Source organism: Pipra filicauda, unplaced genomic scaffold, assembly GCF_003945595.2.
Source record: "Pipra filicauda isolate LSUMZ 115617 unplaced genomic scaffold, ASM394559v2 scaffold85_size2586006_pilon, whole genome shotgun sequence".
Lineage (NCBI taxonomy): Eukaryota > Metazoa > Chordata > Aves > Passeriformes > Pipridae > Pipra > Pipra filicauda.
Genome location: NW_024105042.1, coordinates 370,930 through 397,984, shown reverse-complemented (window position 1 = coordinate 397,984; position 27,055 = coordinate 370,930). Strand labels below are relative to the sequence as shown.

The window sequence follows — 27,055 nt, the reverse complement described above, 5'->3', positions numbered from 1 at the left end:
TCTGTGTTCAACTACTTCCAAAAAATAATATTCTGAGGGGAATGTGTATTAAATAGTCATTATACTCCAACTATTACTAACATATTGCATTATTAACAATATTATCATAATACTATCTTATTAAAATCAATATATCAGTAGAATGACTTTCCCAACCTTCATTGCTGCATACTGTGAAGGGCTCTCTGGGCTGTAGGAAACAGCAATCATTTTAGCACAGAATTTCATACCACTTCATGGCTGTTATGTGAGCATTTGCAGTATCTGTCTCTATTGTATGAATATCCTATGTTTTTTGGATCTTCTGCGCTTTGGGCTATGTATACATGCCCTAAGACAGTCCTAAAGAACTTTCCAGTAAGGTAAAATCTGTAAATTTGCATGTAGGGGCTTTACATGATTTTGAATATCTCAGCATACTTTGAATTGGGAGCTGCTTTTAGTGGGAAGTGGGACAAGATATCTTAAAGAGGTCTGTTCCAACCTAAATTATTCTATGATTTTGTTACTTGGTATGGCTATAACAGTGCACAAATTAATTATTTCCTTACAAGCTGAGTGAACTCTGTTAAGAATGTGATACATGGGAAAGTACCATGAGATTGTGTGAGCTGGTCTGCCCTGGAACTACTGCCTAACCAAGGTGAATCCAGTCTCTTTCCTCCATTCCTAGCTGATCATCCACTTCTGAAGTTCCTTTTGCTGTTGTTTTGGCACTTATCTCGTCTGACAAGATGGTCATTTCAGCTCCTTTAGTGCAGAGCTGTGTACCAAAGCACATTGCAGCATTTGGTGCAGGTGTGGGGAAAGCACCTGTAGAAAACACTAAGTCCTTTAGGAAAATAACTCCAATGCATAAGGGTGACGAGTTAGACATGTTCTTAGAAGACATAATGTAGTAGTCTTCTTGAAATCTACATTTTTTTAAGTTCTGTCCTGTAGCCCTCACTGGCGAGCAGTATATCTTTTAATGATGTCATGTTCTGCTGGGTCAGATCTAGCATCTCTGTGTTGACAAGCCATAGGCACAGCATGTGACTTGCCTGATGCTCACCAGGGGAAAGGAATCACACTGTATTCCCTTTCTAGTTGATTATGATATATCCAAACAGAAGCAGCATTTGCTTGGGAGAGTTGCTAGTTTGTACCATTTAAATCAGAGACAAGATATTTTTGTGGGTCCAGAGAAGGGCTTTATGTTGTTCCAGCTCTGACTCATAATTATTACCCCTGCCACTTCATCTCCTGTGCTAGGCATATCTCCAAACCTACAATGAGAGAAATAACATTTTTGCTTGACAGCCCTGCATCACTTTAGTAAACTCATTATGTGTGTATGTGTGCAGAAACTCATTTATAGATGGGGATCATTAAGTTTGTACTGGTAGACATATATTTATGTAGACACAGCCACATGTATGTATATAAATATGTATGTATTTCTACGTATGTATACTTAATGATCCATATATATCTCTGCATGCATAACTGAGCATTAACATTTTCAGTGAGCTGAAAGTCATCTGTCAACATTGCTCTGACTTCTGCCCTTGGCTATGTGTGTTAGAAAATGTTCCTGGTTGTAAATGAATAGGTTACGAGTCCTGGTCCTTTCTAACACCTTTTTGTTTACGTGGCCATGCAGCCTTACCAGAGATGGAGTGGGAGCAGTTTTTTCCAGGAGACCCATAAAATAACTGGCAATCCATCATTGGCTGGCAGAAGAGTGAGGTAGAATGAATAAGTAATTGAGAAATGTTGGAAAAGGTGAGATGGATGCCAGGGGAGGTTTGAGGTGAGAGAGAAAGTATTAAAAGCACAGGCCATACTGAGTCAGACCAGAGATCCCTCTATCTTAGTCCCATGTTCCAACAGTGGCAAGTAGAGGATGCTAGAAATATATATTAACAAAAACCTAAAAATATGATTACCTTATACACATCTCACATTTACAGGGATTTACAAATAAGTGGCTTTCTTGTCCAAACATGACATTCTTTGTATTTCTAAGACATTCATGAGTTTTTTTTTTTTTATTTTTGATGTTTTTTCACCCCTAAATAAAAACTTGAGCAGTCACATTATCCTGTGGCCAGAAGTTCCAGGAGCTAACTCTTATTCTGAAGAACAGAATGACTTCTAGAAGACACCAGCAAAGTGGGTACAGGTAGGAAGGCAACATGGACAGATTCTGATTCACACTCAGCAGAGATTCAGCAGAGGGAGTGTGAGAAAGGGGCAACAACTCCCAGGTCCAAGCTCCCACTGAGTTCAGAATGACTTGGGAGCCAACAGTCATTTTCCTGTCGCTTTCTGATAAGCTGATTATGATCTTTGCTCTTCAAGCAAGGCAACATCCTCTCCCTTCTGCTCAAGTCTTCCTGTCACTTTTAAAAGCTGATATGGGAAAGAAAATTACAAGGTGACACACTGTCCTTGAAACATTCTGCCCCTTTGCTTAGGGGTAGGGAGTCATAGGTCTGCCACCTCTGAGTGGTTGTGCTGAGAAAAGTTCAGGTGAAACCAGAAAATAGTGCTTTTGCTGGGATGTGGTCAGAGGACCTGACTTTCTCTCCAGAGGGCCAAACTTTGCCCTCCACCCTGCACTCCTGCTAACAGGCACAACAAATAAGATGTGAGTAGATGGCAGAACACCACGAGATTGTTTTTCCTAGGAGGAATTGAGGTTCTTGTGCAATGTACACGGAGAAGAGAATCACAGTGTTCCTCAATTCCTGTGGCCCAGCAGATGTTTTCAAACTTTCCTTCCATCAAGCTAGTCTCTTCTCTTCATTCTACTTGAGAAAGAGAGAAAGAAACTGCCTGTAAAAAGGACAAATCTTCTGCAACTTCTGCTGCTGCTGCTCAGCCCAACAGAAATTTGGTGAAGAGGGAACCTGGAGGAAAGATTTCACTAGAGTTCTGTAGAAAGCTAAATCCAACTTGCAGCTTCCAGTGCAGAAAATGAGATACAAGATCATGCATGGAGGCTGTTGTGCTGGAGGATTCTGAACTTCATCCTTGTTCACTTCTTCTGGGAAGCAAGGCTGACCAGCCAGCCTGTGCATACTCTCAGGCCTAGCAAAACTGCAGGATTTTTAAAAGATTGGAGGGCAGATTTCAAAGCCTGGTTTATCCAAATTGCATAGGTACCATTAGATAGTAAAAGAACTGGTAAGTTTTAATTGTCCCTGTTGTGGTTTCATCTTGCATTTCAGTTTTCCTTTCTTTTTCTGTTAATTGCAATATCTGTTTGTGGTGCAACTGGCACTGTTATTGGCTATAGATTTTCCTGCAAGGTTCTGATGTGTCCTTGTGACTTCATTTCACTGTCCTGACTCATGGGGCTGTGCAGACTGCAGTGCATAAACATACATAAGGACTCTTCAGAATAGAATCTATGACATTAAAATGGATCTGTGAAAATAATGACTGCACACAGAAAGAAAAGTAGAATTTGGAACTTGATCTGAGAACAAAAATTCCAAATACAATTATTAACTGAGGAAACCAAAATGATGGATTGGATATTGGCCTTTGCTTTAGTGAGCTGCATTCCTGTATCATCTGATCTAATTTCAAAACCTTCTGGAACTAATGAATAGCTTGGACTTTGCAAGAAAATGATCAATCTGCTAATGCCATCAAGTGACTTTACAATGGACAAGAAAATGTGCGTTATAGGAATTCCCATCTTATCCCAGCAGATGATCAGTTTATACCCTAGAGTAGGACAGTTGATTACCCATATCATTATCTTCATTTGCAAGACTTAAAAACATTATTAATGATCACAGATTAATCAGTGTCACTTCCTCCTCCCATCCCCCTCTCTGCCAAAGGACTAGTCTATTTGTTAGCCTTTGGATCACTGCATGAATTCACCTAAACTGTCCACAGAGGCACAATATTGATTGTGCTGTTAATACTTGCAGTATGAGCTGAGGTCTTTCTGTGGCACCTGAGTCGACAAATCAGGTGATGAGAACATCTACTTAGAGTAATCTTGCTCAGACAGCGTCGTGTGATTTATTTGGCTTTAGGAAAAGTATGTCTGTGACCCAAGATCTGTTCCCAGCAGTTGCACCATGTACTCAGAAGATTCCTGGCAGAAGCCCTAACACATGAAGATAGGGCACTGGGCTCGTGACACATGTTGTCTGTCTTTGGCTTTCTGGGGAAAGCATTACTGTCACTGGAGTCAAGTGCTGTATATGGACAGTAGATCAAATATTATGCTAAAGAAGTTGTTAGTTGTATTGTGCTGGTAGGAGAATTGAGAGAGAACAAGGGACATGCCATGGTCAATCACTCAGGAGCCAGTCATGGGGAGAGCTTAGAATTACTGTGGGTCTTCTGAGTCCTAGGTGCAGACATCTACCACTCCTTAGGGGGAAGGAGATACTGAGTCATGTCTGTTATGCTCAGAAAAAGTGTATGGTGAGGTAAACATTTGCAGGGAGGAGGACTAGAGAAAGGTGTGTTGACTGGAGACTGGTATTCACTGAAGTGAATTAAAAAAAGAAAGGCCCTTATAGAAGGAACCAGAATGAGCAGCAGGCTGATACATGATTTCTTTTCCCTTACTAACAAGACAAGATTTACCTGATGGCAACACAATCCAAATATTCTCTATAGAGGCTACTGTGCTTGGTTTCTTGTGCTGCTAAGTAAGGACAGATGGATCTTGGTCCTGTGCTGTCCTGCCAACAGGCAGGCTGGGCTGTGTGAAGCACTCAGGCCTGGTGTGGGGTGCACAGAAAGGGGCAGGATGCTGTGTACAGATACACTCCTCAGACTCTTTCACCTTCCTCTTAGAGCAAGACATGAGTTATTCTGGTACCCTCATCTCATCAACCCTCAGGACACTGAGAAACCATATGGCCTTAGCTCCTTTCCAGCTCAACCTGGCCCTGATCCTCCGCAGGGCAAAGGGTGGTACAGCACACCAGCTTCTCTGGGAGCTTGAAGGCTCAGTGCTGGGTTGGCTGCAGAGTTCACTCTAACAGCTTTTTAATCATTGGGAAAGCAGCTCTCTAGATGTTCCCTCTTCCCTCTTCTGAGCCTTCTTCTTTGATACCCAGGCAAAGCTCGTCACCCTGCTTCGCCTGTCACATATGTTCGGAGCTTACATATTCTGAGCGATGGCTTCCACATTTGTATTGGACATCTCTGGCTAGAAATCTGCTGATTCATAGGATGAAAGATTGAAATGAGTGAATGTGCTGTGCTATCCAGCTTCTCGTAAAGCAGCAGCACCTGCCTCTGTTGAGACCACAGACTCGTTAGTGGATGAAACACTCAGATTGCTGATACCTGCCAGTATCTTTTCTAGAAGAGAGTGGCAGCATCTTCAGGTTTCAAAGCTGTCAGAAACCGGTTCTCTTCCATGACTGCTTCGAAAAAGAGAGAGAACACTTCTGAAAAACAGCATTAAAAATTAATGTGCTTTCCCATCCCCCTTCCTAGGTGTCTCATATTCCCTTTGATGTTGCTGGGATTTCTTTTGAAGCAATTGTCATGTAAAGTGGTTTGAGAACGCTGGCAATAAATTTTTTAGAGACCAAATTTCAAAAGGTTTCGTTTGTCATTCAGTAAGTTCTTATTTTGATAGCATTTTCTATTTGAAAAAATAATAATAAAAGAGTCCCTGTCTCCCCCACTGCCTTTTGCAGTGTTTGTGCAGCTAGTGGAGAAATTGGGTCCAAACTGTAGGGCTGCTTTGTAATTATACGTTCTGCAGATTACTTACTAATTGCACTTGGCATTACTTGCTAACTAAAAGATCATGCTGTACTATGTCATTTGCAGTGGTTTTCCTCTTCTGGTAGCACTTTAAAGGAAGTGCCCATTGAGCTGATGAATAATCCCAGGGCTGTTTTCGAAAGCTGAGGGAAAAGGATCTGCCGTGGCTATACTGCAGGATTTTTATTGCAAGGTTTTGTTTTTTTTTAATCTGTGTTTACAGAAACTCTCCACCTGTCCCATCTTCTCTCTCCCTCTTGCCCTGAAATCTGGCAGTGATGCACCTTTCCATGACTAGCTCAATATGGATTGCTAGTGGCCAACTCTTTGAATTTCTCTCGTGTGGAAAACCTCCATGTCATGACATTCAGTTTCACTTGGAAGTGGAAATAAACCACATCTTCAGATTTCATCTGTGTGAGAAGTTCTGTGAAATTCTTCTTTTGAGCCTTCTTGTTGAGAAAAAGAATACAGACCAAGATTTTCTTGAACAAATTTGCCCTCATGGAAGCTGCTGTCTGATCTTGCTATATTCTTGGTCATTTCACTACCGTTGTTTTTTCTCCCTCTGAATAGTAGCAGTGGAACAAGGCTTTATATCTGAGATGGTCTATTTAGATGGTCTAATTACACTAATTTGCACCATCTGAAAATCTAGATCCAAATGGATGGTATATTCTATTTGGAAGAAGATGCACCGCTTCTTTCTGGAGAAAAAAAAAAAAAGAAGCCAATTTACTTTTTTTTCAACCACAGGCAGAAGTACAGCAGCCCTGAATCATCACCCATTGCCCTCAGGCTACTGCTCCTAGTTGACAGGTCAGCCAAAAGCAACTGAATTAAAAGCTCCAAAGCGGCTCTTAAAAATGTATTTATTGTTTAGGAAAAAAATTAGACAGTGTTTTTTGTTGGCAATTGCTGGCTTTTCCAGTGTCATCTTTCATTTTTTATGTTTCCTTTGTTTCCAGTCTCTTACTCCCTGCATCATCTTGCCAGGCATGAGATAGTGTAATTCTCCCTCTTCCACTCTCCCTAATTGCTGATCTGTGTCTCTTTCAATTAAGTTCTACTTCCTTGTCTCAGTCCCTTTCCATCCAATTTCCATGTAACTAGCGACCTCCTTTAATGCTAATTCCATCTAAACCCTAATAAAAAAAATTGAGAGATTACACAGCCCATTTGGTTTCTCATAAGTCATGATTTATGTTTAGTTCACGGGAAAATAGCTCCTCTCTCACGACCTATTTGTAAAATCTGGCCCCACCAGCACAACTTGCAACTGTTCCATTGCTGTTTGTGTGGTTTTGGCCATAACAGCTGAACCATAGGAGCTAGTCTTACTTTACTGCTACTTTCTTACGTGGAGGTGGCTTATATCCAGATTTCCTAACAGGCCCTTTTCTTTTGTGTGAAATTGTCAGCACTTTCCTTTATTGTGTGAAAAACTATAAATGTCAACAAAGAATGGAGATACATTTAGATACCAAGACCTTCTGTAAGTGTTCCCTGAGCAAGCAGCTCTAGCATTTTCCCTGAAAATGCAGGACCAGCCTGGATAGTAGGGAGAAAAATCCAAACCAAATCAAGGGAATGATGAACGTGAAAGAACCTTGTACAGGAACACAATAGTTCCTCAGCTAGAGCTAGTATATTTGGCTGAATCTTTACTGTTTCTTCCAGGGCATCCCCCTATCTCTAGTCCATGTTACCCAGCTCTCTGGATCAGAGGAAATAGGAGCAGCCAGTATTCATGCCTTAGTCATGCTGAACTAATCAGAACATGGAGCACTGGGATACAAAGTACAGTAACCAATGGCAAACCACAACTCTGTTCTGGCTAGGCTTCTTATCTCCACCTCAGTACTGGTTGTAGAAGTGCCTACTCTGCCAAAAGAACTTTATTCCCCAAGCTTGCCAAGATCCACAGGAGTGGAAATGCAGAGCTTAGACATATGCAGGCTTTACCTGGCAACCTCTCAGGTCCATGTCTACACATCATGCCCAAAATGTTAAATGCCTTCAGAGTTCACGAGAGCAGACCAGCCAAATATGAATAGATCTGGTCCTTGACTTTTGCACTGATGGGCCCAACCTGGTGCTGCATGGACATACCCTGGGTGCCTGTGTGTCAGCCTGTCTGATACTATCCAAGCTGTTTGTACAGAGGAACTCCCTAACTTGTGCTATGCAACTACTTTTAGGGTGGGTTTGACCAAACACTGCTCATGAGACAGCATTGGTGATGTTTGCCGGGAAGGTACGGTCTCCTTGGATATCTGGTTTTCTGTTAAAATTGCAGCAGTAGCAACATGTGGTTCTGTTTGACAGACTTCAAAGAGAGAATGAACACCTTCAGTTGTGGATTAACTACTTAATGCTCCTGGAGCTGTGATTGGCCAGATCTGTGACTCCCCCTGGTTTTGGTCAGAAAAAATCATCCTCTCCAGGGGGCTAGAACAAAAAACCAGAACACATGCTTGTTTCCCTGCCAGGAAGTGATTCTTCCAGAGTGTGCTTCATGGCACTTCTTGGGTTCACCTATTAAATATCGGGTTTTGTCACTACCTGTTAGAAGCACAGATGTAAATAAAGAGGGATTTTAACTGAAATCAGATGGTGATCTTGCTGGACTCTGTCCCTTTCTACATTCCCCCAACAAAAGCACAGATTCAGGTCAGCTGAAGCATTTACTAATTTGGGTGATTTTACTATTGGGGATTTTTTGCTTGCGAAGACACTTCCTCTGCAAGCATTTTTCTTTTACAATGAAAGGAAATAAAAACCAAGGTTAATTTCAAGCTTTTCTAAATGAAACAGTCTATTTATGATGACACTGCATTAGCTTTTCTCTCAGTATTATCAATTAAAGTATATATTTGGCTCTCTGTTGTTCTGGCTTTACTTTTCTGTTGATCCATCCATCTGTCTGCTTGTGTAGTTCATCTCAAAAGATGGTGTCAACTAAGTATATTATATTTTTTGCTTTTACTTTTAGATATTAAAAAATCCTTACAGTCTATCCTGTGGGGCCTAATCTTATTAAAATCTGGCTTCAGAGGTCCAAAGGGTATTTTGAGAAAAGCAAAAAAACACCCAACCTTTTCACGTCTCTCGCCTTGTTGATGTCCAGTGAAGGGAAAATGCTTCAGAAAGGAGGGTACTTTTGATGTTTTGTGTAGTGAAGATTACCTTATCAACTACTTCCTTCTATGGCATCTCTGGTCATCTGTTTCAATGATGGACACAGCTGAGTGCCGCAGGTGTTACACTCAAAGACAGTAGGATGATTAGTGAGGGTAAAAGTATTCCATCCATATCCAGACTAGACCAGTCAAGTACATGCAGCTTCAGTGCTTGCTTGCTCCATGTAATGTCTTACTGGTTTACTTCAGAAATGATAGAAGGCAACTTGATTTAGGCATGAGAAGACATTTACATTTTCATGCTTGGGCAGCTCATCTGAAAGTGCCAGCAGGGATAGATCCAGATGGACACAGCTGATGCCCTTCCTGAGAGCAATGCAGGAGCTATTACTTAAGATCTGTTTCTCATACCTTAAGCAGGGACAGGGATTGAATCTATGGACCAGAGGTAGATGAATTGTTATCTTGTGACCCTCAATTCATTCTACTGACCTGTCAGAAATGAACAGTATTGAATTACATAAAAAGCACAACTGTCAACGATGCAAGGAATGATAAGGTAAAAGCAATGCAATTTGAGAAGAGAGCACTGTATAAATGTAAAAAGCTTTTTAAAGGGCTTCTGTACAAGGTTATCAGGTCAATATATACTGCATTTGTAAGTTATTGTGTATTTAAAAAATTAATGAAAGATATAATTATAGCAGCATTACTAGTGACCTTTTCTAAAATGAGTCTGTCATGAATCTGTAGGCATTTCAGAAGTGTTTTCCATGTTTCTAACAATTTTTCTCCAAATTAATGATATCCAGTCCTGGCAATAAAAGCCTTGCCCTGTTTCTCCAAAGAAGGGCTTGGGAAACATTTTCTGATTTCTTAGCAATGATTCCACTGTGAGCTATGCACAGAACCAATTGAGAGGATGCTGTCCTATTAGCTAAGATTTTATGTGGAGTTTCAACTGCTTACTTGAAGAGCTAGAACAAAACCTATCCAGGTTTTGTAGATTACTGTTCCATGGCTTAGGCTGGAGAACCTAGTCAGAAAACCTAAATACCTATCTAAATACCATCTGGGCTCTTGTTCTTGCTTCTCAAGGACTTCCAGATCAGACTGCTTATCTAGAAAAATCAAAATACAGGGTTTTTTGTTGGCTTCCCAGAGTGGGACCTTGAAAACCCAGCTCTCTTCTTTTGTCTTCTATCCTTTCAAGAAACGATTAAGAGCTTTCAGTTAGACCATGGTAGACAAAGTCATTGATAAAAAAATTATAGTAGATTATTTCCTTTTCCCCTGTATCATCTTGGTAGTTTATCCATGTTTGTTAAAAGCATCTACCTCCCTAATTTAATGACCAGACAAAGTAAATGAAAAACAAAGGCACATGGAAATTGGGTAAGATGAATGAGATGGTATCTTCAAAGCAACTTGAGGACTCACCAGTTGAGTAGGGAAAAAGAAACTCCCACCAATCTCTATTTGCATCGCTTTCCTTGGGACTTGTTTTGCTTATTTACACTGGATACAGAAACTGTTATGTAACAGCTGGAGCACTTAGTGCTAACAGTTATTGAGAGCCAAACACTAGCAATTTTAAAATGTTACAGCTCTTTTCTGTCTGCCTAACCCTCTCTTGGACCTGGCCACCTGGAGAAATACAGTGGGAAGATGTCATGTGCATACACCTTAGTCTCTAAGGAAAAAGATCCAGTGATGTAGTTTACAAAACTGATGAAAGCAGAGTTCAGCTGCACGATCTGGTCATACTCAGTCAGAGTTTGTGCCCTTTGATGGTTTGTTTAGCCCATTTTAAATTTCACAAACAATGAAGGTTTCCATCACTTTCCAAGGAAAACTGTTCGAGACACTAGTGGAGCCCCACAGATAACAAAGACCTCTTTTCCATTCCTTATGTTTGCTTATAGCAACTCATCGAAGTTTCGAATGCACAGCAAAGTCATCATGAACTGTAACAACCTTCATCATGTTGGCTGGTCAATGAAACCATTCTGAAGGGGTCCAGGTGGCATTTAGTATTGGCGAGCAGTGCTCACACAGGGTGCAGGTGCTTGTTGGCTCCTCTGCAACTCTTATCTCTGAAGCCTGCGACACAGTGATTGATTAGCCCTAAAGGAGCTTTTTATTAGCAAGGGGAGGGTGGGGTGGGAACTCACTACTTTAGGAATCAGCTGACCCAGAACCATCTCTGCAGCACAGAGGAAAACATCCCTCTCTGTTCACACTCCTCTAATTACATTTAGTGTAGTATTGTTTCCATCTAAATTATAGCAATTATACACAAAGATCATCTTTGAAATCATTTAATTAAAGACTATCTAATTCTCTGTGCTTTTGGAATGCTAATATGCCACTTTCCACTTAGGAAACTTTGAGGTTTTTTCATTATTTATCATGGAAGAATTTCAATGTCGGAGGTTTGCCTTAGCTTATTTTAGTAGATTTAAAAATCAAGTAATTCTGACAATTTTTCAAAAGCAAAAGGAAACTTTTTGCTCTCCTGATGGACAGTTAGCTCAGGGTCAGTTTGAGGAACAAAATTTTCCTTGAGAAGCAATGACTGCCAAAGTGTTGGATTTCTCTGGCCCTTTTATCTTCTGTGTTCAGGGAAGTGTATGTGTTTGATCATGTTCTCTCCTCCTTTTGCTATATTTTTTTGTGTAATAAACACCCAAGTCGAATCTAAACTGGTGTAAATCTGCCGGGCTAAATGATTTCTGCCTGCTGCATTGCCGCTTTGCAGGAATGATGTTTCAGGATGTTTCAGTCATGCATCACATCCAGCTCAGACAAGATTGTGCTGACAGCAGTTGTGGTGTAAGAGCTGATGGGACTTAGTGCCAAGGAAAAGTGGGAAGGGGAACAGCAGTTAGAATTCCTATTTGAGCACAGTTTTGGAGGCTTTCCTCATCCTTCCTCCTGTGCTCTTTCCCTTTCTTCCCTTCTTCTCCCAACAAGTGCCCTGGCACCCCATACTGCTTTGTTTTCTGTGAGTTTCTCTTGGTCTAGGATGTGCCTTCTCTGCTGAGGAACAGGAATTGCAGCTTCTTCTGCACCTTCACCTGAATGTCTTGGTATTTTGTGTCAGTAATACCTACAATTAGGACTACGCTGAGCATTATTCTGGAGAGCAGCAACAAGCTACCTAATAAACTCATTCAAACAGACAACTCCTTCCCTACCTACTCACTTCTAACTGAATATGTATTTGGCACAGGTTCTTCTTGTATCCTCTCTCCTCCTTGTCAGCTTTGTGGAGCTTGCCTCTGTGAGGCAGAACTTGGATACAGAAAGGTGTCCACAGCAAACCCAGAGCTCCAGACTCGCAGATCTCACCCACCCACCTTTCTTTCCCTGATACCCATGAGCTGAGACAGGTCTGAGTGGGAGAACATGACTGATTCCTGGATGGTCTTTGTTTCACAAAGAACAGCACAATGCAGAGGAATTTTGATGAAGGTTACAGTCTACAGAAAGACTGAGGGTAGAGCAAAACCAACACTCTGTATGATTACAGTGTAAACTAAGATGATCCAGAGTAAAGAATGGCATCACACTGGGGACACAGCGGGATCTGAATTGTGGTCAGTGTGTGGAAGCCTTCTCTTCTGTTTCTCCTTATTTCATAGGAAAATTTGTAAATCTTCTTTCTCCCTCTTTCTTTGTTACTCTGGAATAATTAAAACAACAAAAACTTTAGTCTCAGAAATGGCTTGGGTAAAAATATAAATTGGTGAAAGATTTGGAATAATGAAAAAAATCTTTCTCTGCCCTCTAAATATTGCAATAATGCTGATGCAGTGACCTTTCTTGAGTGTCAGAAAAGATCTGGGTTGTGGTACATACAGAATTTTTTAAATCTGGGACTCGTGTTTTAGATGAAGTTTTAGGTTCTTTTATATACTCAAAATAGTCAAAGCCTTGGCATGTTATAAGGACAAATCAACTTGATCTTTATCTGCTGATGTGTACTGAGATTTCCCCCTGCCGATGAGAAGCTGTAGTTTTATTAATGGCTTTTAAAGCCTGATTACCCATCATAATCTCCTCATATTATACACTTCCTTGTAAATCCAGCTGCAGTGGATTGAAAAGTTCCTCTTTACTGAGAAAATCATAGCGGACCAAGGAAATGGGAATCTGTTTTGATTGAAAACTGAGCACTCATGAAGATGGAGTCTTTTGACTGGGTGCCTAGTGTTAATTTGTTAATTAAACCATGGGTTTGCTATGATTTTGCTTTCTTTGGTGAAGGTATGAGCTTTCAACATGTAGAATACCTGGTGGTACTTTGGTGATGTGTGTCATCACTGCTCGTTGCTGCCTTGGTCCTTCCCTTCTGGGCAAATTACAAAGTTTTACCTGCATGTGAAGGAAGGCTGCATAGTTGAAATGGAATTTAGAGAAACCTGTGTTTGACAACCATCTCTGCTCCCAATGTTCTGGTCCAAACTCGAGGAGAAGCCTCTGCTACAATTCAATTTTATATCATTCATCATTCTATTTGTAACAGATCTGTACCTGAGTTTCAGATTACAGTCGGAGTCCTTCCCCTGTTTTTTGGGTGCTGACTCTTCAGCTCCAGCTGCTCCCATATACTGACTTACTCAGTCTTGTGTTATACTAGATTTGTGTGAAAAAATGTGTCATTTTCATCCTGAAAATGAACTTATTGCTTATTACTTAGATGAACCATGGAGTGTGATCAGTGACTGCTGATGATGAGTGACCTACTCACAAGAGTTAAGAAAAAATTCTGCAGTGGTGATCATTTATAATTCCACTCCTACTAGCTGCAGTCAGCATTCACTAAGAGGAAGGGACACTACTGTCTTTAGTCTATATCCCAAATGTTAATTTCTGGTGTTTCACAATTCATTAAGTAGTAAGTTTGTGCAACACATATGTTCAACAATAAAGAAACTGTGTTATCTAAGAAAGGCTTGATTTTGAGACAGCCAAACCTTGATGTTAGACACATTGCTAGTGTCTAAACTAGTTGTTTAATGTTCTTGAGTGATACAAGTATTAGACTAGGGTCCCATTGTGCCAGGTACTACAGTCATGGAAAGACCTTCCAACAGAGGCTGTACAAGGTGTCAGGAAAAGGATAAACAATCTTAGGACGTCATAGGAACAGCAAAATGTTACTCGTGACTGAATACCATTTTCTGGCATCAAGCTCCAAGGCTGTATTGGTTTCTGCAGCTGAGATTCATGAAACATTATTTGCTTAATGCAAGCATGTCTGGCTGACTCTGGTTCTTTCCTTTTTTTTGTCTCCCATGCTCAGAGTTTTTGGGCACTTCAGTCTCCGTTCTGAGTGGCAGCTGGTCAAGGTGGATTACAAGTCTATCTTCAGCCGAAGGTGTAACAAAGATGACTACCAAACCTGGCATCTGCACAATCAGGTATTCCCACCATGTAGGGAGGGGTTGATGGGTGTTCCTTTTCCTGTACTCTGTGTTGCCTGGTAGGAATGCAGTTGTTATTTCCAGCAAAACATATGGATTTTCTTGCGTCCCTTAAAGAATATGCATGAATAAACATGGGGCCAGTCTTCTGTGGGCAAGTTCAGGAGATTAACTTCTATTTTTATGAAAATAATCCATTGCACCAGATGGATCTTTTTGGCCTCAGTGCTTAGGGCAATGTAAAACCTCACCTTGTGATTGAATTGTGGAAGATGTTGAACTCTTTGTAACTCTGTCCGTGACTTATGAAAATAATTTTGTTTTACTTTACCTCTATTTTCCCTACTCAAAAATGAAAATAAAAACATGTATTCATCCTGCAGGTCCTGCAGGTGTCTATAAAACTCTGGGGAGCTCTTGAATAAAAGACACCAAAGAAGGCCAAATTATTTCATTCTATTCAAGTATACATGCTTTTCTTTTCATACACTCTGGCTTATTTTCATGCTGGATATATTTAGGTCCTGAAGTGACCAGAACTGAGAGGTCAATACCCTCTGCAGATTATTTATGGGCTACTTGCCACCAGCAGGATGTCCCACACCCTGCAGGGGAACATAACAAGGGCCAGAACCATTGGCACTGTGATATTCCTGAATGAAATACATGAATTAGAAATGAGCATTAATTTGCAAGGATGTGTCAGATAACTGAAGTCATAGAATTGAATAAATGGAAATAATTTAAATGAAAGAAAAGAGAAGACACGTGTGTAACCAAGGGTATCATTGTTAATGGGAAAGAGAAATATTTCAATTAGGTGTTGTCTTTTTTTCTTATTTCTATGCAGACAAATTATTTCTGCATCATAGAAAATTCTGTTTATAGCAACTCACCTAAATATCAAATGTTTCTTTTAGATTAGGTACTCCCAGTAGTGTTCTTGAAAACCTTTGCATTCAAAAAGCCCAGCAAAACACACCATCAGAATTATTCAAGATCTATAACAAAGCCAGGTCTACTAAGGAAAGAGCAAGGGAGTCAAATCCTGTGTTCCACACCTACATTTTGTCCCTGCCTTGGGTTTCGGGCTTGGACACTTCCTTCTGCAGCAGATTTTATCTGACATATGGAAGAAACCCTGGAGTGCACCCACGTTGTCTTTTCAGGATAATTCATAGGACTCGATATTGGTGGATGCCTTCTGAAACATGGCATAAGTGGGTGTGATGGCTTGGGTATCCAGACATTTTGGGCACATTGTCATTAGCATCCCAACTCAATGCTGAACACACTGCACTCATGAGTCCTCCCATGGTGACTTTTGATTTTGCAAAGACACAAAAGGGAGCTGGACTCTGTGCTTCCAGGTCTCCCAGTGGTAAATGCTTGTTTTCATTGCCTTTTGCATCTTTTGACAAAATGCTCCATTTAGGACACAGCTGCCACTACAAATCTCTTTCTTCTCTTGTTCCTTGACTAATGAAGGGGGAGCCTTGTGTCATGGGAGAGAGGAAGATCTATAAAAAACGCAAGCCTGGAGCCCAGTGTTCCCTAAGTCAAGATTATTCCCAAACTGTGGTGTCTGAACCGTGTGTCTGCGGTCAAGGAGACTTCGAGTGGTGAGTATATGTTTCTGGGGACTTTTTGCATGGGCTATTCTTGTAGTGGTCAAAATAATACCCAGACAGAAAACCTTGCAGAGAAACTGCATCTAATGCAGCTTTGCGGCTGTGACTGCACCATATAGCAGAGCTGTGACCCCCATACCTGTTGTGTGGGGGAGGCTTCCCTTCCATCTGAAGGAGAGATTTGTTAAACTCCATGAGAAATCCAAGCCTGGAATTCAAAAGCAAAAAATTGCAAGTACTGTTTGACATTTTTGTCTGTCATTCTAGAAGAGTGACAATCAGGACTTCTCTGGTCCAAAGGAAAAGGACTTCTCTGGTCCCTGTCAGGAGACAGAGGGAATTTCTCTGTCCTCACTTCCAAGGTCATTGAATACCTAGGGAGCAAGCTAGGAAAACATGCACATTTTTTTGTTATTCCTTTGAATTGCTGGGAACCATTTATTGCTTTTTAACAATGTTTTATTGAGAAATTTCTGAAAGGGCTTCTGTGACGACTACAGCCCACCCTTGTCAGATATAACTACTTGTTTTGCATAAATATTGGTGTTTCTAACTTAACAGGGTCATAATTTTCAAATTGCTTTAAGATCACTTTGAAAGCAGCTTAAAAATAAAACAGGGGGGAAATGAAACACTGCTTGATACTGCTTGACAATCAGAGATAGGAGATGGGAGAATGCACAAGTTAGGATCTCTGCACAAGGAATTACTACACAGAACTTGTGATAGGCAATATTTCAAAGATTTAAAACCATCAATATCTGTCATGTTTGCGCTTAAATAATCAGAATATCATTTAAATAGAATTCAAGATACCCTGAAAGCTGATCAGCTGAAAAAACATTTTAATTTTTATAGTAGTTTATCAGGATCAATGTCTGACTCAGTATCGGTATAATTTCCAAAAACTTCTCTTACCTTTGAATACCTTCTGAAGAGGTGTGAGGCGTGAGATCTATACATTTATTTGGACTTAGGCCAGCTGAAACTCGTAGTTCTGTTTTGGAGCATGGACGTACTGAAATGTAGAAAAACTAAGAAAAGTGTTCTCTTGAATATCGTAGTAGTTTGGCATTAAGAGAAGTTCAGGGATATAGAGCAGAGATTTTCATCTTATCTGGATGGATGTTTAATTTGTTCCTAATGCCAAAATTACATCTGAGACTCCTTAACTTGACTCGTGAGATCTTTCCCCTTTGTTCTTGTCATGAGAACTTGCAGGACAAACTATCTTGCTCTACAGTATTTGCCCTTGGCAGTGGCATATGCCTCTGGGGTGAATCAAGAACCAATCTCTAGAGATACTTATGAGTTTACTTGGGTTTTTTTACCCTTATGCTGCTTAATGACTCCTCAGCTTTCTATTTTCACAGTGAAGTTTGTCTTTTCCGAGCTGTAAGTGGAAAACTGTGGTAGCTAAATTGGACTTAAGTGCTGTTCTGCCTTGAAAAAGACCTGCATCAGAACACACCTTTTCAGTCAATTGGCAGATTTCTTGCTTGCATTCAGTATCATTTTTGCTTATCTTTCCTGCTAACATGAGAGAATATTGCTGTTAACCCTGTCAGTCCTGCAGAGAAAATGCAATTAGAGGACAGCAAGCTGGCTTTTGTTTCAGACCCTGCACTGCCAACAGAATTGTTAACTGGCTTCCAATTGCAGAATTGTTTTAGCTGGTGATGGAGAATCAGAAGAAAATGCTTCAGTTTAAGGGTGAGTTTTGATGCTAGTTGGCAGGGCTGACTGGAAGGTGTGGGGCAGTCAGTTTGGGGAAATTACTAGCAGTGCTGGAATTGGGGCACCAAGCTTGATTATCTGAAAAGTGATTTTCAGAGAAAAAGGTGGACCCATCTGCTCTGACTTGTGACTTCTAAAGGATGAGACAGTTATTTAAGCAGTGGCAAAATATGGGTTATTCTAGAATACATTTTAGATTCATCTGCCTTCTTTGGGATGTCAGTATGAGAAATCCCTTTTCTCTCTGCTGACTAGAAGGTGGACAGGACAGTTGAAAGGAAAGCTCCTACTCTTTCACTTTAAGAATTTTCAAGAAAAATGTTTCCTTTTCAAGAAAAAAAAATGTCCACTCAGCCTTTTCTGGCTGGGTTCACAGTGTCCAGTTGTTCTTGAAAGCACTGACTGGTCTGTCTCTTGTGTTGCACTGAGCAGGTCCTGTGGAGTGTCAGGGAAAGGAGGAGGGTCAGCAGCTGGGGCTGTGTGACTACACTGACCAGCAAGTCCCAACAGACAGGCCCTCTGCTTCCCCACTAAGTAGATTTGGAGGCTGGTGCTGGTCTTGGAGCATCCCAAGCTACTAGGTGTATACCTGACTTCAAGAGCCGTGGGGATGGGACAAATGACTGCAGCAGCCCTATAGCAGAGGCTGTGAGGGCTGTGCTCCCTCCCATTTGGTCACAGTGCCCTTGCCCCTCTCTGCCTCACGGTTGCAGTGCTGTTTTTTCCTATTAGATATAAGGCTGATCTAAAATTCAGGGGCATAAATTATGATCCAGGGCCCCAGTTCAACAAATCCTCATGAGTCAAGATCAGGGGTGACTCCTGCCAACCCTTGCAGTCATTTTCAAAAGCAAATCCTGGCCTTTTTCTGGCAGAAGGAACTCCAAAGTGTTATTAAAGCACTCGCTGATCTTTCTTTTCCCTCCTCCTGCTTCTTTATTTACTCTGTCAAGATAGCTTTCCTGACAAAGACAGCACAGCAGCTGGACTTGATTATTTCCTTAACTTATGCAAACCCTGGGGCTTATGAGAAGGAAGGTGGGCAGCATGCGAGGTTTTAATATACATTTACCAGAAGTTAATGAACAAGCACAGAACCTTGAGGGCACACAGCAATGTTGTCTTTAATTTTATTAAATATTTATGCAGCTCTTTTCTTCTCCTGGGCAAAGTACAGCTCCTCCTGAATATTTTTAATTATCAAGTCCCTGCCAGGCATTTTTGACTGTGCAGGTCGGACCCACTGAGAATGATTAAATTGAATGTTGAGAGAAAGAGCATTAGGGAACCTCCAAACCTTTTAAAGTAGCTTGCTGAATTTTTGTCCTCCAAAAAAGGAACAGTAGCAGTCTGGGTCGCTGGGGACATAGCACAATTTTGTCTCATCAAAGAACTTCCTAGAGACTTTCTGTTGGCAGTTCAGACTCTGAATGGGGGAAGGATAAAACTCAGATTGTCCTAAAGGGCACAGAGATGTTTCAAGATAGTGGCTTCTGCAGTGTCTTTGTTTTCACTGAGGTTTAGTGTGTTGGCATTTGTTAACTTGCTTCAGGCAAAAATCCAGGATCTCTTTTTATTTGCCCTTTGAATCCAGACTATCAATAAAGGCTATGCATAGAAACCTGATCCAGAGCCTATTAAAAGTTATGGAAATCTTTGGATTAATCCTATTGCTTCATCATTGTATTGGCACACAAAGACAGCTGTAAAAAGAAGTTTTGCATGTGGTTGTGTACACTTCCACTCTTAGGTGGTCCAAAGAACCATCAATACCCTAGATTGTCTTCCCTATGTGACACAATACCATGTAATCCTTAGGCTACCATGTTGGCTGTGTTGTTTTAGTTCAACATTAGAAAAACATCAGCGGTATTTTTCTCTCAGGCAAGTCATAGCTCAGTCAGAGAGCAGGGAGGTCATTAACATACATAAATCTACATGCCGTGGCTAGCTGTTCAGGAAATGCTCCTAGTGTTTTATTTTCCTAGCCACTTGGTTGGGAAAAAGTAAAAAATTAGAATTAGTCTGGTTTGTTCTAAAAGCAAAGACTGCAAAAAGCAAGCAAACCGAAAGAACCCAAAAGTGAAATTTAAATTAGAGATTAATAGGAAAAGAAATTAACAATACAATTTTCTTTCTTAATCTCCATCCGTGTTTGGTTGTCAGATGAAATGCAAATCCTTCAGTGCTCTGCAAGGTAAGTAGTTCTGGTGTTGTCAGATGTCATAGGCCTTCTGTGAATCATGTTCCTGCCTCGCAAACTAGTCCAGTACTTTGTTTCTGGATGAGCCCAATCCATGATGTCACGCCATCCAGCAGAGAACCACCAACACACAGGCACTTCGGGGATGTCACCTAAAACTCTGAGCTAAATCCAGTAGATGGGTACAGTGATGCACTCCTGACTTGTCTCCGTAGTGACTATGGGTATGAGAGGCACAGCAACAACCAGTGTATCCCAGCCTTCTGGTTCAGCCCATCCTCCCTGTCCAAGGATTGCAGCATTGGTCAGAACTACTGGAACAGCACTGGGTAAGTGAGTCTTGCAGTCCGTCTGTTTTCGGTGACTTTGCAGTACACAAAGAGAATCTGGATGGTTCTTCTTTCTCTGCATCCCATCTGGCTCTCTTCCAGTCGTATTCATGAGGTAGTGTTTGCAGCAGCATCTGTACAGAACACTGCCTCATTCCTCAGAGACAGGGAGAAGCATGTTAACATACATGACGTGTAGATATTGCATTGCTATCAAGTGATATGTGATCCCTGGAGTCTGACTTGGAGCTCCCCTTTGCTGCAAAATTAAAACATGAATCAAGAAGGTCTATCTGAGAGACAGCTGAACATTTGAGGTACAGGTTCGAGGTATTTCACACTGGTTTTTATTGAAGCTCTTACTATATTACAGCTCCTATTTGTATCAGCTTCTAGGAAGGCTTATATGAGCAATTTTTAGCCTCTTTTTTTCCTTTGCCATTTTCACTTTGTATATACAATGCCTTGCATTTCAGGCAAGCTGTATGTGCTGATTTCTCCTGGTTTTATCCAGAACAGATGGCAAGTGTTGGTTTATTATGGTAGTATCACTTTGCAAATGTTATTCTATCATGCAGGAGATGTTGTGAAACACTTGTTGCACTGACTTGTTGCAAAACTGTCGGGGTTTGTGTCTTCCTAACCAATCTTGTATTTTTACTGTGAAATTAATAGAAAGGGTTAATCCCCCTCATCAACACTGGGAATAGCCAAGTGCCTTGCTTCTTAGCTAACCTCTTCCAAGAAGAGCTAAGAGAAGAAAACTATTCCTTGAATTGTTTTAAAATTGAACTGGACAAAGCCCTTGGTAGATAATTTCAAGTGCCTTCTAGCACAGTAGAGGCAGACAAAATGTAATAAAAAACATAATTAAAAAGCTGGGATGCAGGGTGCAATCCTGCAGGCATAAGGAGTTGGAGGAGTTCTCTGCCTTTTAGCAGGGCACAGTAATTCACCTCCACAATGTGTCTTTTCTCAGTGTTGCTGCTGAGAATCTCTGGAGAACATTGGATTGTGATTGGTTTGGCTTTCTCCCATTTAATAAAACGTTGGGTTTTGATTCTTCCTTTCAGTGAGGGAATCATACAGGCAGTTAGCCTTTTAAAAAACACATCCATAAATGAGGAGAAACAAAAAAACCACAAAGGAACATTTCCATCCACTGTCTGAGCCCAATCTCCTTTTTTGACTGTTCCCTAGGTACCGAAGGATTGTGTCTAACAACTGCACAGATGGCTTGAGAGAGAAGTACATGGCCAAGATGGAGAAGTGCCCTGGAAAAGCACCTCGGGGACTGCACATCCTCACTACTGATGGAAAGCTGGTCATGGAGCAGGGACACAATGCCACCTTCATCATCCTTATGGAAGAGGTGTGTTAGTGGTCTCAGCAAACTTTTCTCTGCATGGCAGGACTGGCATTCTTTTCCTTCACTTTTCAGGTTGCTGAGGGGAAAATAGCAATCAAATGGGATTATGAAATGGTCAACAGTCCTGAGATTTATGAAAATTAATAGAAAAGGGTGAAACATACAAGCAAATCATCAAGCTGGTGTGTGGCTGGTTATCTCGTCTGTCAGGGGTGATGAAGTCAATACTAAAGAAAGAAAGATCCGGACAAAACTTTGTTTCCCCACTAGCCTCTTGCTGCTTCCAGTGAACTGCTGATTATGGCGTTTGTGAGGCTGAAATGGTGTTTCTGTGCTTAATAATTCTGTGTTTGAGATTCAAAGCTTTAGCTGAGTCTGAACATTTTCAGACTCATAGGGAACAGTGAGGGACATTGTTGTTTTGCAGTAGGAATTGAGCCTCCTCAAAGCACCCTCCCAGCCCATATCTATTGTATTTATTTATTGGTATGGTTCCCTCTGTAGCCAACAGCAGCATAAATGATACCAGGCCGTGCTGCTGCCCAAAGCATCAAAATATTGAGGCACTTCTGGTGGTCTCTCTGAGTCAGGTAATTGTCTGTTTGGCAAATACAGATGGTGTGGCCTGTGTCACCAAGGTTTGTGACTCAGGCTTGGAGAGCTAAAGCAGGCACTTAGTATGTGTTCGGACTGATAGGAGGCTTTTTCAAATGATCTGATGCTGCTTCTGGCCTGTGATTTGATTTGGTGTTTAGGGATATATGTGACTACACCACAAAAAAAATCTGAGTTTGCAGCTGATGCACTCCTCTGCTGGCTTCTGACTGCCCATGGAAGGTGGTGTTGGAGGTCCAATAGTGATCTTACCACAGTGGATTGTGTTGCGTCTGTTTTCTGGTTAAATGAAAGAGTCCACTCACAGCCTCACTTCTAACATCCTTAGGTGTCTCAGGAGGGACAGCCAGGGACTGAGGACCACAAGTGTATTTTGTCATCTACTCTGGCCTGTGTACATAATTTTGGGACAGTAGCTGGAGAGAGCTGGGAGGCAGACCACCCACAGACAGACAAAGAGAGACAGACGCGCACTCATGCTAAATCAAATTTTTATACGGTAACTAAGTGTTTCATTGGGACCACGTTAAACTGACAGGGCCTCTTTACATGCTTCCTCAGAGATTCATGGATGCTCTGCTTTTATACAAAGGGGATTTCTTGTCTACTTGGCTGATTCTTTTATATTCTGCAGACTTGACATGGTAAGATGATTCGTATAGACACTATGAGTGGGAGTTCATAAAAGAACAGATATAATCTAAAAATTAGGAATCTAGTAGTAATTTATTAAGGAACTCAAGCGGAACTGTGGTGTACAAAGAATGATAAACAGATGGGGAATAAGGCAGCAGTCAAGGTACCTGTAGAGTGGAGTCTACAATACTTTAGAGAGTGAAGAGGCAGCTGAATAAATATGTGAGGGCATTCATTCTATGTCCTTAGTTGAAAAATAACAATAGTTGGAAAAATATTTCATTGAAATGGTTGTTTTTCTAAGGGAAGAGGATCTTCAAGAACATGTCTTTGTAGGTGAACAGCTTATAAAGATGTGTTGCCTTTTGAGTTTGTTTCTTAAAAAATAGACATTTCAAGATGAAAATAAAAGGAACACTTAGATTTTGGACAAAAGTATTCCAGTCTTTTAGTGTGAACCTGAGAAGAATTGTCATCAAAGGATTCTTTGGTAGCTGGAAGAAAAAATTTCTGCAGAAGTCTTAATTATTACCTACCTTGCTGTCATACAGATTCATTCCCGAATTCCTCCACCTTCTCTGGTCAGTCTGTTTATTAACTGGTTGTTTGTTTTGTACCTATGTTTAAACTGACTTTCTGACCCAGCCTGACAAGCCCTCCTATGGATACATCTGTGTGGTCTTCATTCAGCCTTCCAACTGTTTCAGACTAACCCTAACAAGTTCTTCCCTACCTTCTAGTGCACACCCTCAATATATTGATGTGACTGACCATAATGCTGTCAATGGTAAATGAAGACTTCATCATAGTTAATCAAAATCTGAATTTCTCAGGATTTATAGAATTTACTTTAGTACTACTGTTCATAGCAGTATTCAGAATACGCGTGTGGCAATGACGATGAACAAAGAAATGCAGAATGACTGATGGTTTTACTGTGCTTTTAGAAATATGGGACTGGACTGTGATTTAGACTGTGTATACATGTGAAGGAACATAAGTAGATAAGAACCTTTTTAGACTTTTTTTTTAATCTGAGTTTGGGTTTGATCATGAAGAAACAATAGACTGCCAAATTGCTGTTGTATGAAGTTGTGTTCTTGACCAGATCTATGAGTCTATTTTTGCACCTGATCTTGCCATGCATCCTCAGCTCCCTTCTGAAGAGTACATAAACTCCTCTGAGGGTTAATGGTTGTTTATGTGGCAGCTCCAGTTACTGAAGTGTTCTGCTCCCTTATCTGCTGTTTATGTCACCCCATAGTTTCCCTCTTTCAGTCATTACAAGGGAGTGACAAGGCTTTGTAGCAAGGTTGTAGTTGCAAGTGAGCTGAGAAGGCAAGCAATGACGAACACTGAGCAAGTGTTGAAGTTCTGCACATCTGTTAAAGGATTGCTGAACTATGTTTACAGAAAGAGATAGCCACATCATACAATTATAGGATAGTTTGTTTTGGAACACACCTTAAAGATTGTCTAGTTCCAACCCCCTTGCCATGGGCAGAGATGCCACCCACTTGACCATGTTTCTCTGAGCCCCATCCAGCCTGACCTGGAATACCTCCAAAGATGGAACACCCACAACTTCTCTGGTCAGCCTGTTCCGGTGCCTCACCATCCTCACAGTAAAGAATTTCTTCCCAATATCTAATCTAAACCATGTCATATTTTTATGTAAAAAGTTTGAGAGCTTCGTTAGAAAAGAACCAAAATGCCTCATGTAGATACACTCCCCTCACCCCTTCCCCAGGCATATGTTAGATGAAATACAGCCCTCCTGAAATCAGTGAGAGTTTGGCTCCTAACTTCAGAAAGCCAGAATTTCAACCTATACCTACAGTTCTTGTGTGTTCTGACTCCAGAGTTTTTGTCACTTCACTAGTGTGGCTTCCAGGCAGGAAAACTTTTCCAGGCTAGTCTTGATGGTGATATGACTTTGAAGGACTGTTCTATGGCAATACTCCTCTTCACCCGTTTCACTACCCTTTGTCTGCTCACTGATTGAAGTAAGCAGAGCTCCAATCTTTATGACAGCCCCTACCTCATTCCCTTGCAGTAGTTTATGGGACTTAAAGCAATAAAATGTGCCTTTTGAATATATATGGAGAGCAATGATTTTTTTCCATTTGAAATGTCTCCATTTCGATTTTAATCTATATTCATAAACTCCAGAATATCTGATATGATTGTGGGGGACTAGCATGCTTGTTTTAGTATTTTGTATACTGGATACAGATGCACTGAAAGAAGAACGAAAACATAATTAGTGTGATAGGCAGGCTTTACGTTGAAGACCCAATTCGTAACTGGATGGGAAGATCATCTGCTACTGCTTAGTCACAAAAAATCTGTTCCTGTTTCTCTTCTTCAAACCTTCTCATTTCAGATAGAATCATATTGAAGAAGCAAGGAGGAAATAGAAAAGAGCAAAGGAGATGAGTTGTCGTGATTGGTGCAAGAGATTTCAACCTGAGGTCATCGGCTATGAATCCAGCCCAGATCACATTTTTATCCTCTGTTCAGTGTCTTCCATATGAGATGAACTTGCAGTCTTAATACATTCCCTTGAGAAATGATTTTGAAAGGTTTAACAAGCTATGGGAGCCTTTCTATCAAATACCTGAATATCCCAAGAGTGTCATTTTGCTCCTGCTAGAGAATTTTTTTAGTGACTTAAAAACCTCTCTGTCTAAAGAATGTTATTGACTACTCAATATTATAGATAGGATTTAGTGTCCCTACCGCTCTAGTCCTCCATGTATTCTTTTCAGTTTATACTGGATTTTTAATGTCCTAGAAGGGCAGAGGTGAAAAGGGTGCCCTGATCAACTCAGTAGCCAAAACTCCCCTGGCTCTTGTGGAATGTGAATGATGGAGCAAGGAAGGAGGGTGATCTAACATATATAATCAAATATCCATATTTCAGAAACTACATGCAATAATCCTGATTATATGGGTGTGTATCTGAAGACCCCTAGTATAGACTCAAAGCAAATTCACATCTGAAAAATACCCTTCCTGCACACTGATTTGTTAATGCAGGCATAGTCTATGAGGAGGATGAAGTCTGTGGGGGCTGCTGTGGTCCTGATCACCTTCACAGGGGACCTGCTTCATTGTGGTCTGTGTTCTTGTGTGTTTCATTGTGGGTTTCCATTCAAAGGGCAAGGTCAGATGCACTTTCAGGACAGGGACAAGTAGCAGAACATAGCATCCTGCTTGTGTCAGTATAGCAGTTGCCACTTATACAGGCTGGTGGCAGTTACCAGTTAGACAGCAGCTCCCATGAGTCAGTCTGGAGTCAGTGGAAGGCAAGAACTGGGACCCCTTGCCTTTAATGAATGTTTCTGTCTCCACGTGTGCCTTTGTTGTGCACCTTTGGTCTGAGTTGCTGACCATGTGGGACAGAACAGCCCGACAGCTATTTAATCCTGATTTAAGGACCTCTTTTTCCATGTCCCGGTGTGGTAAGAAGTCATGATCCAAAATGGATCTGTGCTATGTATGAATGTGTTCAGACCATATGAAAAATCTTTTATGTGTGTGACGTGATCCTTTTCAGTGAGCCCAGTGGATTTAGGACCCTGCAGGATTTGAGCTGGCTGTGGAGGGATTGGAGGTTTGTCAGAATCATCAGTGAGAGATAAGGTTGCTTCCCTTCCTTACATCAGTATGTGCTAAAACTGCACATTAGCTTTGATCCTGACCCTGTGTGTTTACAGCTATAATGGGCTTTATGAGATGGCTGTGAAATATTTCTGTATTCCCTATTTAAAAAAACGGTTACCTTAGGAGTAGGGATTTTTCAATTTTTTTCTTTAAACTTTTAATTTCATCCTCAATATATCTAGGGATCGGCTTCAGTTTGGGGTTAGGAACATCTCCAAAAAGTAGTGGTATCTTCTTCGTCCATAGTGAATAAAGTGGAGACCTTTCATTAAAGGGACTTGTGACAATACATCTTATCTATATGCAGAAAGCTAAAGCTACAGAGATTTTATCTGAGTTCTAGTTTTTTTTCAGTGTAGTGAAATCGCTGCAGTGGGCTTTAACGCTGTTTAAATTAGCCTTGTTTAGTGTTACCATTACTCAGCTGGGGGCAAGTATAAAGTAAGGCTCCAAGAAACTGAAATAACAGACACTTCTACAGTTCAACTACATCAGTTTAAAGCATGAATTAAATTAAAATAGTGCAACTACTGCCTCTAGACAATA

At 40.9% G+C, this 27,055-nt stretch overlaps 1 protein-coding gene across 1 annotated transcript in view; it reads left to right on the top strand.

Annotated features, from left to right (window-relative positions):
- Positions 1-27,055, top strand: part of SORCS3 (sortilin related VPS10 domain containing receptor 3) — a 288,897-nt gene that overhangs the window by 235,345 nt on the left and 26,497 nt on the right. Inside the window, exons 15-18 of the mRNA XM_027738740.2 lie at positions 14,200-14,317; positions 15,809-15,942; positions 20,107-20,220; positions 21,421-21,592. Coding sequence (XP_027594541.1) covers positions 14,200-14,317; positions 15,809-15,942; positions 20,107-20,220; positions 21,421-21,592 — 538 coding nt within the window. The remainder of the gene's footprint in view (positions 1-14,199; positions 14,318-15,808; positions 15,943-20,106; positions 20,221-21,420; positions 21,593-27,055) is intronic.